The sequence below is a fragment of the Hypomesus nipponensis genome, chromosome 27 (genome assembly GCF_054491055.1).
Source record: "Hypomesus nipponensis isolate SF chromosome 27, ASM5449105v1, whole genome shotgun sequence".
NCBI classification, from domain to species: domain Eukaryota; kingdom Metazoa; phylum Chordata; class Actinopteri; order Osmeriformes; family Osmeridae; genus Hypomesus; species Hypomesus nipponensis.
This window is the reverse complement of record NC_140387.1, coordinates 11091774-11111186: the sequence shown is the minus strand read 5'-3', so window position 1 is coordinate 11111186 and position 19413 is coordinate 11091774. Positions and strand designations below refer to the sequence as shown.

Sequence of the window (19413 nt, the reverse complement as noted above, 5' to 3'; positions counted from 1 at the left end):
AGCTGTTGCAAATTTTCTTCCCCCTTCTCAAAGCCAGGCGATTGCAATGTCACTTTCAATTTAAAAAAACATTTGCACCAAGCAATCCGATTCACTTTATCATGTTGATAACAGCATTAAAATGAGAAAAAATAATGGGACAAAAGAAATTAAGGGACATTTAAAATAGCTAAAAATGTGTGATTAATTGCGAGTTAACTATGACATTAATGCGATTAAATATTTTAATCGTTTGACAGCACTACTTTATTTATATAGCACATTTCATGCAAGAATCAAAGAATCAGCTCAAAGGGCTTTACATAAAATAATGAAAACAATATTTATGTGTTAATTCATATTAAAATGCGCTTTCTAACTATTAAAATTGAAATGAAAAATGCATTTGACATCTCAGGACATCCCATTATGTAATGACCTTGAAAGTCAGGTTTGGGTAGGTTGCCTATAGTTTTCAGTTTACAAAGAAAATGTAATGTTTTAACTGAAGAACCGCCTTGATGAGTAGGGATGGGTATTGAGAACCGGTTCTTGTTTAGAACCGGTTCCCAGTGAACCAATTCCTTGGAATCGTCAGTCGCGCACGCGCAAACTTTTATAGTTGATTCAGACTGCAGCAAACATGGCAACTAGGCAGAAGTGCTCTAAAGTTTGATTGTATGTCACACGACAAAATGACAACAACGCCACTTGTAACGCGTGAAAAAAGTATATTTCGTCGAAGGGAGTAAATGAAACAAATATGAAGAACCATTTGAACACACAGCATGGAATGAACTTACTTGAATGTCGTGTTCGATGCATGCAGCAGTGCAGCTAACATTTGCGCTTCATCTCTAACTATCCAAGGTAGAGTTAAACTCCTCAAAAGAGATCACAACCACTTGTCACTGTGTGAAGCAATTTGCCTTTATTGTGTATAGTCGATCAAGTTATCTTCTGTCCCGTCGTTTGAACCATACATTTGAGCTCCGGCGTAGAGGGTTTTCACCGACATCACGTTTTGGGCGGTAACCAGGATGCGCGGCCATTATAGCTTCAAATTAGTGGACGTCGCTAAGCAACAGAGTACGCTGGGGTTGAAAAGTTACCGGACTACTTGCGGAGTGCGACGACAGACGTGAATCCGAGGCAAAAAGGCCACTTCCCTTGACAGCGGTCAAATATGCATAGCAACGATCAAATGAGAAAATTGTTCACCGCAGAATGTTGGGAAGCCCCATTCAAGTGAACGAAGCATTCTACAGCATTAAGAACAGCCGTGTCATAAGACATAAAAGTTTAGCCATAGTTGTGGCATTGAAGACAGTACTGTAGCCTACTACTACACACTGCCAGTGGACGAGCAGAGTATGTGACTCTGAGGCTAACGTCAAAACAAGACAAAAATAACAAAAATATGCTGACCCGCTGGCTGTCTTCGCAAACGCCATATCGTTGAAACACTGCTGTCCATTTGGATGTAGAATTGACTCTGGTACGAAATTAAGAAAATACTCACGAGACGCAGATTGACAACACTGTTGTTGCTGCCGCAATCGTCAATGGAGGCTGACGGGGCTCTCGCGTAGAAAACAAATCAAAGTTTTTACAGCAACCTACATTCAAATCTCACCACCTGGCTGTTTTTACAATAGTCATATCGTCATAACATTTCCCTCTTTCAGTTTTTTCGTGTAAAATTGAACTATAAAATTACCTACGAAAATACTACTATGACGCTTTCTAGCATGGCTGCCGCCTAAAAGACTAGGCGGTCTCACAGGCGACCTGCACTCGCTCAAATTTCAAAGACTTTCACGAACTAAATCAAAAATCTGAGATTGCAGTTCCACTCGAAATCGCTTAAAGGCAAAGCCACTCGAAATCGCCGCAGGCAAGCACACCCCAAATATTGAAGATCATGGATTTCTGAAATTGCATTATAATTTGAAAAAAGTCCTCTATGGCAGGGGTGCACAATTGGCAGACCTTGGCCCAGATGGTTCTATCTGGACCTAGATACGTTTCTCATAAATAATTGTTAAATTAAATACTGATGAAGCAACCGTTTTTTTCACTGAACAATGAACGCTGGTTAAGCAACTCCGGCTCCGATTTTTTTAACCTACTGGCCCTATCACGCCGTCATAAGGGATAACTTGTCCCGCTATACACAATTATTATTAATAATAATAATACTTTATTTATTTAGCACATTTCATACAAGAGTTGCAGCTCAATGTGCTTTACATAAAATCTATCAAAACTATAATAATAGAAACAATAATACAAGATACACAATTTTTTATTTTATTTTTAAGAAAAAATACAAGCCGCAGTCTTTGCGGGAATCAAAAGCACATAAGCCGCAGTCTTTGCAGTGTCTCGAGTCTGTCTTAGACTAGTTTCCAAAACATATAACAACCCAGACTAGCCGCAATCTATCTGCGGTCTCTCGAATCCGTCTTGAACCAGAGCTGCCTTTGCAGTTGCCAAAACATAACAACCCAGACTGGCCATACTATCAGCGGTCTCTCGAAACAGTCTTGGACCCGGGCTGCCTTTGCAGTTTCCAAAACATATAACAACCCAGACTCAATAAAAACAAATAATACAAGTGATAAAAGTAGTAATTAAAATAGCAAATCTATAAAAACAACAATATAACTGATACAAGTAGTAAAACCCCTCTGAGAGAAAATTAGTTAAATGCTTCGGTAAAGAGGTAGGTTTTAAGCTGTTTTGTCACTTTATTAATGTGAGAGTTGAAATTCCAAATCTAAATCCAGGATTACACAGAGACTCATCACCTCTGGGTTAAGTAAGGGGGTTAAGTCTCCTAGATTCTTAGTAAGCATCTCTCTTTTGGATTTGGGGCCACATAGTAGGACTTCAGTTTTGTCTTCATTCAATTTAAGAAAGTTATCATTCATCCATTTGTTTATTGCCAACAGGCAGTTGGAAATGGAATTGATGGCCGTTGCATCGTTGGGTTCAGTGGATATATATAATTGTATGTCATCCACATAGTTATGGAAATGTATGTTGTGTGAGCGAATAGTGTTTTTACTGAGTGTGCATTGTGACTGTCTCCTGACTAAGTAACTTAGACTTTAAACTTGTAGTTTTTGTTGTGTTTCTGCTAAATCTTGTGTCTGAGTAGAGCTGAGAGACAGCAGCTATCCAGTCCGTTAAGTAGCTAGCTAGAGATTGAGATTCAGGGTATTTTCCAGGATACTCGCCGCCGCGTGAGACCCTGGCTTTGTTTACATAATTAGGGCCATTGTCAGCTGCGCCTTGCATATTTAAGACGGCTGACACTACAGAGGCAGCCTCGGCGCACGAAGACTCGGTCGACCAAAGACAGGGAGTCTACCTGCGGGAGTCTACCCACGGGAGTCTACCCGCGGGAGTCCACCGAGGAAGGCCGACGGGGCCGGATCACCTCTTCTGATAAGTATCAACCTATTCATATTTATATTTATATTATATTCTACCAAAAACGTATTCATAGCTAGCATGTGTTTCCTTAGCATTCCTGTTCATTACACTACCCGTAGACATGTCACAAAGTAGGGCTGCACAATTAATCGAATTTTACGATCACGATTTCGGCTTCCCACGATCAAATTCACGTGATCGAGCGATATTTAAAATGCGTCATTCGGTTTTAGAACGCTCTGTATCAAAGTTATTTTTTGCAAAGCAAATCTAGCGCTCCGTAAACCAATAGGTGCGTTCGACATCGGCTGCATGAAATGACAAGCGAGAGTTGCCGCTTGCAGTCGGGGAGGAGTTATAAACGGCTCTGTAAAGTTGGAAAATCTGTCATTTTATGTATTGGGCTATGATAAACTCTTTCTCCAATCTGTAGGCTGCAGCGCTGCTGAGTTGAATACACCTAATGTCTGATGTATGTAAACAGAGCAGCGTGGCGGGAGCGAGGGGCAGGAGTGGCAGAACCATGACAGCGATTGTCATGTACCGTGTTAGTGTGGATGGCAAAAATGTGTAAAACGATATGAAAACGCTTGCGTGGACGGAGATTGTTTGTTTTTTATTGATTGTATATTTTGAGTTGTATTCACATCCATTCTGCAGGTACAATGCATTGTGAAAATCAAATTTGATTAGGTTAAAATCAACAAATAATCGTGATAATTAATCGTGATCTTAATATTGAGCAAAATAATCCTGATTATCATTTTGGCAATAATCGTTCAGCCCTATCACAAAGTATATACGGTCTACTTCTAACCTTCACTACCTATCCAGATCTCCTCCACCTGCCCCCTCTCTTTCTTTCGGGCTCTGGAACTGCCAGTCTGCTGTGAACAAGGCAGACTTCATCCCAGCGTTTCCATCTCTTCATGCCCTTGCGCTGACAGAGACATGGATCCGCTACTGCACATTTCTGATCACTACTACTTTATCCTATTCTCTGTCTCTCTCCCTCCAACCCCCTCTACCTCCCCTCCCCTTGTAACTTTCTGGCGCAACCTCCGCTCCCTATCACCCTCCCATTTCTCCTCTATTGTAACGTCCTCTCTCCCTCCCATTGACAGGTTCTCGTCCCACCCCACTAACACTGCTACAGACTCCTTGTTAACCACTTTAACTGCATCACTTGACTCTCTCTGTCCCCTGTCAACCAGGCTGCACGATTTTCTCACTCCTGCCCGTGGTTTACGGATGTTATTTGTGAAGAACGGTCCACCCTTCGGACAGTTGAGAGGATATGGCGCAAGTCCAAAGACGGTCTGGACCTTGATAAGTATCACTCCCTCCTTAAATCCTTCTCTTCTCACATAACTGGTGCTAAAACCCTCTACTTTCTGAACAAAATTAATTCTGCTTCAAACCCCCACAAACCTTTTTCTACCTTCTCCACCCTTAACCCACCTACCCCACCCCCTCCCTCCACCCTGACAGCAGACGACTTCTCCTCCTTCTTTGAGAAAAAAGTCGCCGACATTAGCAGTCGGTTCCCTAAACCCACCTTTCCTACCCTCTCACCCTCCATGACTGTCCCAACTAAATATCTAAACTTTTTCTCTCCCCTGTCCGAGGCAGAGATCTCTGACCTCATTCTCTCTCATCACCCCACCTCCTGTACCCTTGACCCTATCCCCTCCCCTCTCTTTCAAACCATCTCCCCCTCCATCATAACTTTTCTTCTCCATGTCCTAAACTCCTCTCTTACCTCCGGCACCTTCCCCTCTGCCTTCAAACAGGCCAGAGTTACCCCTCTACTCAAAAAACCCTCCCTTAACCCTGCCGTCCTCCAGAATTACAGACCGGTATCATTGTTACCCTTCTTTTCAAAAACAATTGAACGTGCTGTATCGAACCAACTGTCAAACTTTCTCTCTCAGAACAACCTGCTTGACCCCAAACCAATCGGGCTTCAAGACTGGCCACTCCACAGAGACTGCCCTCCTTTCAGTCACCACTGCCCTCCAGTCTGCCAGAGCGGCTTCCAGGTCATCCGTCATCATTCTGCTGGACCTTTCTGCAGCGTTTGATATGGTTAACCACCAGATCCTGCTCTCCAGACTTTCTGAGATGGGCATCATTGGCACTGCACTCCAGTGGATCTCATCCTACCTGTCGTGAAGATCCTACCAGGTCTCCTGGGGAGGCAAACTGTCAGGCCCTCGCCAACTCTCCACTGGTGTCCCACAGGGCTCCGTCCTTGGACCCCTCCTTTTCTCTCTGTACACCACCTCACTTGGACCAATCATTACCTCCCATGGCGTCTCCTACCACTGCTACGCTGACGACACGCAGCTGTACCCGTCGTTCCCCCCGACTGATCCGGGGATCTCAGCTAGGATTGAGGCCTGCCTCACAGACATCTCCGCCTGGATGACCGAGCACCACCTCCAGCTGAACCTCGCCAAAACACTTCTCATCATCCCGGCTGAACCCTCCATCTCCCACGATCTGTCAATCACCCTGGGATCTGCGACGATGACCCCTTCATCCTCTGCCAGGAACCTTGGGGTTACCATGGATAACGAGCTCTCCCTCACGGCCCACATTGCTGCAGTCTCCCGGTCGTGTAGATTCACCCTCTACAACATCCGGAAGATCAGAAGATACCTGTCTGAGCACTCCACCCAGCTGCTAATCCAAGCACTGGTCCTCTCCAAGTTGGACTACTGCAACTCGCTGCTCGCCGGTCTCCCAGCATGTACAACCCGCCCTCTTCAGAGGATTCAGAACGCAGCGGCCCGCCTGGTCTACAATCTACCCAGATGCTCCCACGTTACCCCGCTCCTCAACTCTCTCCACTGGCTACCCATCAACGCCGTATCAGATTCAAGACCCTGGTACTGACTCTCCTGCAGCCTTACATCCCCACCCGTCACCTACGGTCTTCTTCAGACAACCGCCTGGTGGTACCACCGCTCAAGACCGCCCGGTCCCAACACAAGCTCTTCTCCTGCCTGGCTTCCCAATGGTGGAACCAGCTCCCCACCTCCATCAGGGACAACGCCACTTAGGAATGCTTGATTGGACCTTTCCTCCAGGATCACAATGACTCTTATTGCCTCTTATTATCTTGTTGCTGTTGTAGGTTGGTTATAACGAAGTTAACTCCTGAACTGTTGTACTTGCTGTGAAATATTTTACTGTTGATTGTTCTTCTACAGGTACAGTCTTGCACTTTTTGGGGTTCATGTTGTTTTAATTTGTAACTTGTATAACTGAAGGCCAGTGGCGGCTGGTCAATAGAGGGCACTAGGGCGCCGCCCTCCCTGGTGAAAAGTGTTTTAGATTTTTGTTTTTCATGTAATATATTTTCTAAACAAAAACTACTAATTTTAAGCAAGACTGCGTTAATAATACACAATAAAGTGTTGTGTATATATATATATATATATATATATAATAAAATTAAGTTTTGGGATAAATGTACTTCATGCTCGACATCTCGAAACGCCTACCAACCTGCTGGCAATAGGTGAATGAAAGTGACGTTCTATCAAAGATAATTGGTTGTGTTAAATCCATTTATAAATCCTTAATATTTAGTTTTACAGTATTAGTTATGTTGAGTTGTGTTTCCTATTAATACCAGGGAGAGTGGCTCAAGTGCCCAGATGTCCGTGGTTTTCAATATTTTTGAACTGAGTGTAATGATATTTATAGTCCACAAATGTGGACATTTGCCTATAGCTGTGTGCATTAATTACATAATTACTATTACACAGAGATCTCGTATCATGCAGTTTGTGTTCAATTGTATTAGGATGGTTACCGAATTGACTGAATAATTCACAGCCCCACCTAGAATAATTTTCTCCAGCCGCAACTGGTTTTGCTATAGGTGGTTAGTGTATCTTTGTATTGTAGTGAATAGTGATCTTTGTTTTCCTCCATTTTCTCTCTGCTGCATGGCATTTTCTTTTCGTTTCACTAACATTTTAATTTCTCAGCCACAGAGTCTAACACAGATAGTAATGCATCATTGAGGTTCTCTACCATTTAATTCAGAGAGCAATCATGATTAGAGATTCAGAAAATTTCATCATAGCTGTATCATCTATATGTCTTCTTTGGACTTAGAATTCTTTTGTGGTTTTTGTTCTGATAATTTCCACATTTAATAGTATACAATGATGGTCTGAGAGGGGTAGATCAGTTATTGAAATATTATTGATGTTTAGTCCAGTTGTTATGACTAGATCTAGTGTGTTTCCGTGCCGGTGTATTGGGTCTGTTGTGTGTTGAGTTAGATTGAGACTGTCGAGGAGATTTAAGAGCTCAATAGTTCTTGGGTCTGCTTTTTTTATTTACTTGGATATTTAAGTCTCTGTTTAAAACTAATTTGTCATATCTAGTGATACATAGTGATAATAGTTCAGAGAATTCTTGAATGAATATTTGCGAGTGCTTGTGTGGCCGATATATAATAACAAAAAGTATTGATTCTGTTTTGAGCTCTATAGCAAGATATTCATAGGATGCAAAGTCACCTAGCTCAGTGATTTTGAAAAACAGTTTAGAGTAGAAAATAGCTCTGACTCCACCTTTTTTTTATTTCCTAGAAACTTGGTGAAAGCTGTAATCGGGCAGACACGCAGAGTTGCTGATGCCGTGTCATTGTTTAGCCAGGTTTCTGTTAGACAGATGCAGTCTAAGTTGTTTTCTTTGACCAGATCATTAACTAGAAATGTTTTTTATTTAGTGATCTACCATTTAGAAGGGCAAGTTTCATCTGTGGGGTATTCACAGATAAAACAGGGGTTGATAAATCTGTAGGAAGAATATGGATAGTTCTGTGACTTCTAACACTAGTTTCAGGTTTGTAAACATGCATTTTACCATGCCATTTTTTGTTTGTGATGATGACCGGTATGTCTAATGAAATAGCATGGTGGCTTATAGATGAGGCGCAGGCATACAGAGGGAAGTTTTCTGCCAAATTCATGTCTGTGTCAAGTTATACAGAGTTAAATGCAACCTACCAGCCAATCAGAAACATACAACGGCGTATTAGGGCCAGGTAGGTACAAAATTATAATAATATTAATGTTCTGACATTAAAGTCGTAAATTTACGGAAACATTTCCGAGTTTATAAAATCACAAATTTGCTTGATTTTTTTTTGTAATTTTGCGAGATTCCCGACATTATAAAGTAGAAAATATGGATATGGGTTTTTCTTTCAAGGAACCTAACCTCATCGCTTCACTTTGCATGATCAACCTCATCACAACACAGACGCCACCGCTTGCCATGTATAAAGCCTGCAGTAATGGATGACCAAATTATACTTTTCAATAGATTTGTGGTTCAACAGGACTCAGCCAAGACTCTGTGCTCCACATCTTGAGGATTGACTAATTTGAGGATCTGTCGTAGTGTGTTCTGTTGAACCACAAATCGAATTTGAATTTACCAGAGATGTAACCAGTGATATCCTTGCATCTGTCCATTGCATTGTAGTTCCTGATACACAAAAGCTATCACCTCATCCAAATCAGTATGATGTTTCCTTCTGAATAGGCCCAAATCACGGCATTGTCTTTTCAAAGTCTGAATGCTGATGCTGATACAATCTTGTGATTCTGGGCTAAAATCATATTTCCTTGTTGCTGAATCCTATTGAAAAATATAATTCTGACATTTTTCTCGCAAATTTGTGATTTTATAAACTCAGAGAATCACAGACTTTTTCTCGCAAATGTACAACTTTAATCTCGGAATATTACCCCCCCTCCTCAGGCTTTTTATCTACCTGGCCCTAATACGCCGTCGTTGAAACAAAGAGACTACTTTCCCCCATTTAAATTGGCTGAGTGACTGATTACCAGATTGGAGACATGTGTAATAGTAATTTAAGAAACAAATGGGTTTGGACATTCACTATAATCCAATTCCTTATGATCTTTTCTTAGAGGTACCAACAAATGTCCAGGTGTCCAGGCTATTTTTGGAATATCTTTGCGCAATAATTCATCTATTTTCATCACAGGCTTTCTTTATTCTATATTATAGAATCTATAACATACCAAAGGCAAGTATACATGATGCAATTGCTTTTTTTGTCATCACTTTTCAGGAGGAACAAAGTACCCAAACGTGACAGCGACAATCGATCATAAAAACAATGCTTGTGTGAGTAAAAAAAAAAAAAAATTCTGATTGGTTATAGCAGAATTTGGGCCGTCACCTTGAGCTCTGATTGGTTAGCGTTTCCAGAGCATGTGGTCCAAAGTCCAGACAGAGAGAAACATGGCTTCAAAGTTGCGTAGCGATGTGTGACTTAACTTCAACAAAATAGATAAATTACTGTTATGTAATCTTCCATATACATATCATTATGAGAACACTATAAAATGTATTTGAATTATTTTTACTATACTTGCCCATAATTCAGTGCGCTGTTAGAAAAGTACATCCACAATGGGAGTTACACTCTGGCTATCAGCTAACAGCACTTGTCTTATTTTGTGCAGATATAAATTGTAATGTTACGTTTATGTTGTGTATCTAGGATATCTGATTAATCTCATAGGATGCGTCAAACAAGGGGCTTCAGTTTACTCAAGTAAATTTACTCTTCAGCTTCGCCTCATGAAGCTATTTTATTTCAGATGTTTCTTTTTTGATAACATTGATGCAGTGATGAGCATATCTTCATGTTTTCATAGACATTTTTTCATGTCATTTTATTTGTCAACATTCATTTTCGTCACAATCTTACAATGTTTTAGTTATCTCCATGATGGACGCGCCCTTTCCCTCGAGTAGACATTTTTTGAGACCTTTTTTATGATCAAAAAAATTCCCATCCCTAAAATATATATTTACTGTAATATACTGATATTTCTAACTAGCATTTTGTGGATAGTTATATCTACATTTTCTAATAATGGTCATTTTTTATGGTTCTGTTGGATCTGGAATTACATTGTTTATTGATACATACTACTTAATTAATAATCTTGAAAGGAAACATAACATATCTCAGTAGTTCTGAATAATAAACAATCGGTGTGAAAATAAATTCATATTTTGGTCAAGTATCCATTGGATTTCTAATGGATTGGGTTTCATGTTAATGCATTTGCCTTACCCTCTCTTCCTGTAAAGACGATGTTCTTTGGGTTGTGCACAGTGGTGAAAGATGTCACTCCCCCAAATGCCTCTGTAGTCCACCTCAGCAGCTCTGTATTGTTTGTGGGCAGGTCTTTTTGATGTATTGGTTTGACTGAGATATAGGCCATGGAGCTATTTGTTACCTGGTGAAAATAGAATGTAGTTGTAGTGTTATTGTTTAACATTCACAATCAGAATCAAAACCACAATTTCTCTACTACAAAAATATATATTTGTTATATGTTTTAATAAGACAGTAAACAACTAAAGAGCACACCTTAAATGTAAACATTTGATCAGAGGTCTTCAACCCTGGTCCTCAGGGACCCCCTGTCCTGCACGTTTTAGATGTTTCCTTGTTCCAACACACCTGATTCAAATGAATGGTCATTAACAGGCTTCTGCATAACTAGATAAAGACCCATTCATTTGAATCAGGTGTGTTGGAGCAGGGAAACATCTAAAACATGCAGGACAGGGGGTCCGTGAGGACCAGGGTTGAAGACCTCTGCATTTGACGGTGATTCTGAACAACAGGATTGCTGGAACATAATTCATTGGAAAGTAGTAGGCCGCTCCAAATTCCGAAATGTACTATACAAAAGTTACCCTTTATTTTCCACGTAAATACCTAGTAATTAAGGGACTGTATAAAGAAGGGTTACCACTTTCCTTTGGCACCGTTCATTTTCCGTTCATTCCATTGCACCCCTGTGGCATTTGTTGTAAATAAAACACAATAAAAAAAGTACACTGTTCTTTTAAAATTGTATTTTACTTTGTGGTAGTGCTGCAGTGTGGTGGTTGAGCCACCCACTACCCTGCCTCATGTGCTTTTTCACTTATGATTTTGCGTTCACCCGATTGAAAATGAACTTGTTTGACTATCACTCGTCATCAGCGCGGGTTCCTTGTCACTGCAGCACGAGCGTGAGAATAGAAGGCCAACCGCAGCTACCTTACGTTCCTCCTGAACCACCAATAAAAGAAAACAAAAATTTAAAGACATCAAGAAGTGATTGATTCCACCAACATGTGTCTCCTCCTGGCACTTAGACTCTGCTCTGTGTTCTTGTGTGATTGAGGAGGCATGGCTTTGGAGACACCTCTGAAGCGAGGGTGGGCTCTATGCTTTCAAAGGTAGCTTGCTAACTGCTAGTCTCTCTGGATTGCACATCTCATCTTTGATATAGCTAAATTATTGTATTGTTATAGCATTCTTACAACATGCTACCAAGACATTGCAAGTTAGTTTAGTGCTGGGTCATTTTCTGCTCCACCACCATTGTGCTTAAATTAGTGATTAACAAAGATAATCATCATTCAGCTCCACTTACCAACTCTTCTTTTTTCTTAATTTTCCATCATCAACTTTCAATTCAAACTTAGATTATTACGGAAATCATACAAGTTTTTCAAATTTAGCTAATGTCAAAGCTACCATATTTGTCTAAATAAAACCACGTTTTATAACCCTATTTAAAAATGTTCTTGTGGTGGTTAGGGTGACCTAGCCTGGCTCTGCCCTCCTACGTACTTCCGCTCAATTTGGATTTTGCTTCTGTACTAGGTCTGGGAGTTTGACTTTGAAGTCGGTTTTCAGAAACACATTTTTTTGAAGGTCCAATCAGCGAACAGAGGGAGTGGCTGTGAACGATGACGTTAATGTTGTGTACTAGTTTGAGTAGTTCAGTAATGGGGGCGGAGAAAGATGCAAGCGAAGTTATTCTGTGGTTGTGGCAATGCTGCCGAATATCCATAAGTTAAAGTCGGAGCAAGAACATTCCTTGCTGAATTTTGTAGGTGGCCATGATGTTGTAGCCCTCTTCCCCACGGGGTTCGGGAAAAGTTTGATTTTCCAGCTACGGCAGCTAGCTCCGTTACAGTAGTGGTGAAGGAGTTGGCTAAGACAAATGCTTGCGATTGGTTATGGCAGATCAGAGTGGCTATGGGCAGATCCAATAGTTTTAAACTTCAACAGAGGACCCGCCTTTAAGGAAGTTAACGCTTGTCAATGGGGCGATCCCAGACCCTCTGTACAAATGAAATGTACGAGGGTCTGGTTAGGACCAGGCTAAGGGTGACCCAGGGCCGGATTAACAATTTTCTGTGCCCTGGGCAACGACGCTCACGGCTACCCCCCCCCCTTCCCCTGCAAAGGATGCAAAGTCGCTATCATCAAGATCATATAGCCTACACTTCTAGACGATCAGGCTTCTGCATGGCTCAGTGGAGATGTATGTGTGTACAATAGCCTCAGCATAAAGTGCATGCATTCAATAGACAAAACAGATGCACAACTGTGCATAACTTTTTACAACTAGAGAGGGTACAATTTCTGGGGAAATTGTAGGGTGTGCTTGCTTGCTTCAGTTGCAGGTGGGTCAGTGATATTACAAGCATTTAACCTACTCACATTGCATAATTCAGTAAGAACACCCTTTGAAACAAGGAACCCGTTTTGAAACAAGCTACTGTTGCAGTGTGTGTCCACTACAGCGGAGCGGAGCGTCGGCTTCCAATCCATTTTCAATGAAACCGGGAATTGACGCTGGTGTAGGGCATTGTGGGAAGGCGAGCGGGGCGTTGACGCTTGCGTAAAGTTTGGTGGGAAGGCGAGCGGGGCGTCCAAAGTTGGATTTTCTGAACTTTATGTAAATGAGGAGCGTGAAAACGCTAGTGTTGGCCAATTGGGTTGGTTTCTTGTTTCTTGTAACGTAGCAACTGTTTGTCATGGTAAACATTTCGAGGTTTGACAATTTGAAGATGGAAGAGCAACTCATCGTAAGTGTGTCTACACACTAAGTCTTGTTTTATACTCCTCTGTGCGATTAAAAAAACGTTAACAAAAAATGTATACCTGGCGCAGGGTTGCCGAGGTTGTCGGTGTCCCTGGTGTGTTAAATTCAGTCTTGTCACTTTAGCTAGCTACAGTACGCAACCTAGCTCTAACGTTTTTCTGTGCTAGCTGCATACTGTACTAGTCTAGCTACAGTAGTCTAGTTTACCCGGCACACGATTGACATTCAACGTTGAAATGCTGCTTGGCAGTCACTCGCTAGCAATACAGTAAATGTGTAGTGGCCATAACCGAGCGAATGTTACTGAAGTGCTGTACAGTACTGTACCCACAGCCTAGTTGACAAGATCATGCAACATCTAGGGAGCGTATGATTCCTTGCAGTGTAAATCCTGTATTTTGATCGAGACAGGAGCACCTATATTTTATCAATTATGATCGATATTGTAAGTACATGAACCCAAGTCTGCACACTTGTCCATGACACCGTTTTACATAAACTACAACAGTGACCTTAGAGAACTACAACTCTGTATCCCTTCTCTGTATCTAACACGCCCCCGAGCGTGGAGCACTGTGGGAAGGCAAGCGGTGCAGAGCGTTAAAAAACGCTGTAGTGGACACGCGTCACTGGCAGTATTTCAGATGGAATTGCAATTCAAATAGTACCGTCTGCTAACTGAAAAAAAAGTCCCCCAAAACATAAATAAGTTCAATATTAATTTAGGGGGACATGGCTAATTCAAAGGCAGTTTGCTAGAGGCAAGCTAGCTGCCGTTGCTATCCACACTCCACTGATTGTTTGAAAGCGCAGGAAATTAGAACGTTTCTTTTGTAAGGGATAATTAAGCAATAAGCCCCAAGAGGCCGTCGTTTGCGCTGATTTTAGAACAGGTATGGGGAGTTGTTAGGCTCGAGTTTTCGCCAGTTTTGTTTTGCAATGAAGAGGCTTATTTCCCCGATAATGACCGGCGTTCTATACATTATCCCGCTTATTACACGGCTACTTGCCAACAAAAATAACTTAACACAGTGTGTCTTTTTACAATGTATTCATTACCATTCGTATTGTTGATCAGCAGAGAACTAGTTCGCTTCCCTTGACAGTGGTCAAATATGCATAGCAATGGTCAAATATGAGAAAAATGTTCACCGCAGAACGTTGGGAAGCCCCATTCAAATGAATGGAGCATTCTACGGCATTAATAACAGCCGTGTAATAAGACAAAATAAAGTTTAGCCATAGCTGTGGCTTTGAAGACATTACTGTTGACTACTACACTGCCAGTGGGCGAGCAGAGTCTGTGACTCTGTGGCTGACGTCAAAACAAGACGCAGTCTCACTCAAATTCCAAGTTTTACACAAATAACAAATTATGCAGACCCGCTAGCTGTCTTCGCAATCGCCATATCTTTAAAACACTGCTGTCCATTTAGATGTAGAATTTACCCTGGTACGAAATTAAGAAAATACTCACCAGCCGCAGATCGACGGTTGACTGAGTGTCAACACAATCGTCAATGGAGGCTGACAGGCTCTCACGTAGAAAACGAATCAACGTTTTTACAGCAACCTATATTAAAATCTCACCACCTGGCTATTTTCACAATAGTCATATCGTCATAACATTTCACTGTTTCAGTTTTTTCGTGTAAAATTGAACTATAAAATTACTTGCTTCTACTATGACGCGTTCTAGCATGGCTGCCGCCTAAAAGACTAGGCGGTCTCACGGGCGACCTGCACTCGCTCAAATTTCAACGACTATCACGACCTAAATCAAAAATCCGAGATTGCAGTTCCACTCAAAATCGCTTTCTCTACAAAGCCAAATGGTTTTGATTTTTTGGGGGTGGTATTTTTCACTCGTAATCCAAGCTCCAATTTGTGAGCTAGAAAGTCTCTATCACGTTGTATCCATGCGTCGTTGCTAACGTGTGTTGACATGGTGACGTAGCTAGTACAGGTTACCCTTTGTCGACGAAAGGCACTTTTTCCCACAAAAACGTTGTAACCTCCTAAACCTAAAGCACAATTTAAAGTGTATTAAGTGTACTTTTCTGTGCTAAAGTGGAACAACTTCAAGTATCCTTAGTACACTTTAAGTATATGGACATAGCCGTATACTTAAAGTGTACTAAGTAAACTTGAAGTTGTTCCACTTTAGCACAAAAGTACACTTAATACACTTTAAATTGTGCTTTAGTACCATTTAATTACAATTTAAATATATTTAAAGGTGACATGACATGCTGTTTTTGGATGCTTTTACATAGGCCTTAGTTGTCCCCTAATACTGTATCTGAAGTCTCTTTCCCGAAATTCAGCCATGGTGCAGAATTATAGCCATTACAAGTAGTCCCACAATCAGCTTTCCTCAGAAGGCGCTGTTTCTGTGTCTGTAGCTTTAAATGCTAATGAGGAGGAGAGGGGCGGCAACATGCGCTAATGTTTACAGGATGTATTGCAATGGCTCGTTGCCCCCGTTGCTGTAAAATGCCCCGAATTTAGCCATTCTCATCTGATCACCCTGGTTTGCAGAGGTGAACACTCAGTCATTTCAATGTGGAGAAAGGCGGATATCGCGAGCCATAACACCAACAGCAGAACGGTTATCCAAAAATCAAAGAAGTGTACAACACTGGCGTTACAGCGTTTGTATTCACACACACACTTGATGCCAGTTATCTTTACGTTAGCAACAGTAACTCAGCTGTTAGCTGCAGAGCTAATGTTACAGCCACATTCTAAGGGTAGCAAGATAGGTAACCATATACAGTAAAGCAACAAAATGATATAGCGTTAGTTAACTTACTTGTCCAAGGTTTGTAGCTTGACCAAGGAGATTTAGTAATGATCAAGAATTTAATTTCAGCAAGGCCAGCTTTGAGTTGGCTCAAGTTGAGGAAATGTTTGGCGCAGACATACAACACTTTGGGAAGTTGTGTCGGCGCAGGGTTGTGCAAAGGCTCGGATGAAGGAACAAAAAAAAAAGATGTGTGCTTGCATTTGTATATCCATGAGCACTGAGCAACTGTTATGCTTCGTTTGTTTACTCGCCATGATATCTCTCCAGGAAAAACCGATATCGCACTCGCCCTTGCACTGTGGTAGCTCAGTTTCTCATGGGCGGGCTAGATGATCTGGTCGGGCAAAGCAGAGAGAGGGGAGGTAACCTTCCCCCTATCTACGTCACTAGGGGGAGATTTTCAAACAGCGCAATTGAGCCTTCATTTTGTCAAAGGCGGAGAAGAACACGCAGGGCTTGGTTTACACTTATCGAACATTCTAGCCACTGGGGGACCGAAGGCAGGCTAGGCGAACTCATATTAATGTTAAATAACCTCATAAATTGAAGTTTTCATGTCATGTCACCTTTAATACAAAATAAGTTGTTCCAAAATAGCACACTTCAAATTAACTAATCATTCAATAACTTGAAGTATACTGATGATTAATCACTCTTAAAGTATACTCAAGTATGCTAAGATTTAGTATACTTAGCATATATTTTTTTTACCTGGGTGAGTCTGCTTTACGGCTCCACCTCGTAGCACAGAGGTATTTTATTGTATGGCTAATGCTAATGTCGCTGTTTTTGAAAACTGCATTCCAGCAATGAGTTGAAGCACTGCAAAATGTATTAAGAGACTGCAGAAGTTCAAAAAAAGAAATGACATCTGCAAAACAGTCTTCAATGGTATAAACACCAACAAGGTTTAAGGAGTGGGCGGCACACGGTGTATGGTGGATTAACTTTTTTTAAACCGAGCTTATCTGTTATACTTGCCAGATATGTTGCTAGCATTATCATAACTTTAACCGCGACAGTTCGCCATGTCCAGGCCAAGGTTTTGCACCATGCTAATGACAGATTCCAGTAAACTAAGGCCTATATTGCTGTGGGCTAAAATCATATGAACCTTTCAACTACTTTCCCACTTGCATTAACAAATTGGAATACAAATGTCAGCTGATCCACATGCGAAAGGTCTGGGGTGGAATCGACGATAACAGAGAAATATTTTGCCTGCTTAATTTAATCTGCAATGACTTGTTTTGTTTTGTCACCCATTAATGCAATAAATTCATCATACACAGTGGAAGAGATGTGTGAGGGCTTGCCTTTCCCCTTGGTGCCATGCTTTACAAGGTGTTCTTAAAAAAATTGCTCGAAATGTGCAATGACATCCAATATCCCAAGATAATTCTAGTGCTGTCAAACGATTAATATATTTAATCGCGATTAATCGCATTAATGTCATAGTTAACTCGCGATTAATCACAATTAATCGTACATTTTTGTCTATTCTAAATGTCCCTGATTTATTTTTGTCCCAATCTTTTTTCAAATTTTAATGCTCTTATCAACATAGAAAAGTGGTTCGGATTGCTTTGTGCAAATATTTTTTTTATTGAAAACAACATTGCAATCGCCTGGCTTTGACGAGGGGGCAGAGAATTCGCATCAGCTGTGTGCTTGGCCATCAAGTGGTATTTCAGACTGGACGTGCTTCGATGATAGCTCAGTTTACAACGACAAAACACACAGATCACTGGTCTTGTCAATAGAACCATTTGGCAACTTTTTAAAAGCAAACTTTCCATTCAGAATCTTATTGGCATCCATTTCGGCATCTCGCGCTCGTCATCCACTCAAAACGTAACGTTAGCCTACTACTAGAGAATGTCTAATATCCGTAAACGGGCTCTGCTACTACTCTTTAGCCAGCTCGCAAGCCAAACGAGTGTTTGGCGTGCCTGTTGTTTTGTTTCCGGTCTAGCTAGATCCGGTGTGGTGTTGTAGTTTTTCTAACGTCGGTAGTTGTTGCAACAGCATGTGAAAAAAACTACAAAGTTTGCTAGGCCAAAAAGAGCGTTAATCGCGCGATAAAATAATTGACGCCGTTAATTTGGGTTTGCGTTAACGCCGTTAATAACGCGTTAAACTGACAGCACTAGATAATTCCCATTATGCACTGAGCCCAACAGTTCCCTCTGAAAGCTAACCCCCTAGCTGCCAAAAACTTGATGACAGTCACCACATGCCTGAGTACCTCTGTCCAGTACCGTTGTTCTGCCGCACACTGTCAGACAAGTGCAGCATCCACTCGGCAAACGACTTGAGATCTCTGAATTAGAGACAACATATTCCGTCTATGTTCCAAACTTTTTTCATGGTCCCCGATCCTCTCAAAGTGTTTCCAATCGCTAAATCCACTGATGAAGGCATGTTGTTGGGTTTGGGGTGACAGGAGTTTGTAGGCATGACAATAAACAGAGCCAGTAGATGGTGAATAAAGCAGCCATTCCATCCGGACGACTTTGTTGTTTTGGAGACTGCAATTAAATAGGTCGTTTGTGAGAGAACAGGTTCGACACCCAAACCCAGACTCCCTCACTGATTCTGGGTACCTGCTAGCCCAGTTGTGGAAAGCAGCGGGCCCTCTGTGGATGGCCTCCTCCCTCAGCGTCTCTGTCATAGTGTCGGATCTGACGGGAGTGTGAAGGTGCTGTGGGGGCTGGAGCTACCTGCTGTCTCAGCTCCTTCAGTTGGGCTTGCATCATGTTCGTTGAGGATGACGGTTCATCCTCGTCGTCCTATTGGCTCGGTTGGTTGTCGTCCCTTGTCTCGCTGCTAGCTTCCAAACCACTAGCACCACTAACTTCAACGTTAACGCTAGCAGTTGGGCTTGCATCATGTTCGTTGAGATGACTGTTCATCCTCGTCGTCCTCTTGGCTCGGTTGGTTGTCGTCCCTTGTCTCGCTGCTATCTTCCAAACCACTAGCACCACTAACTTCAACGTTAACGCTAGCTGTTTCCACAGGTGGAGGGATTTCGGCAATTCCATCACCTTTTCTCTAAGGACACTGATCATTTGAAGTAAAAAAATGAGAAATTTTTGGGACATGTTTTTTGGCACAATTGTTTCTTCTCCATCTTGCTACACTGCTTTTCCCGCTTCAAGTCACTTGACTCTCGCTCGTAGTGTCCGCGGCGTAGAGCTGGCAAGC

The 19413-nt window shown here is 41.7% G+C and overlaps 1 protein-coding gene across 2 annotated transcripts in view; it reads right to left on the bottom strand.

Moving 5' to 3' along the window:
• The window catches only part of eng (endoglin), a 100612-nt gene that overhangs the window by 32561 nt on the left and 48638 nt on the right, over positions 1-19413 (bottom strand). For both annotated transcript variants that reach the window (XM_084694125.1, XM_084694124.1), the window contains exon 5: positions 10574-10739. In XM_084694125.1, coding sequence (XP_084550251.1) covers positions 10574-10739 — 166 coding nt within the window. The remainder of the gene's footprint in view (positions 1-10573; positions 10740-19413) is intronic.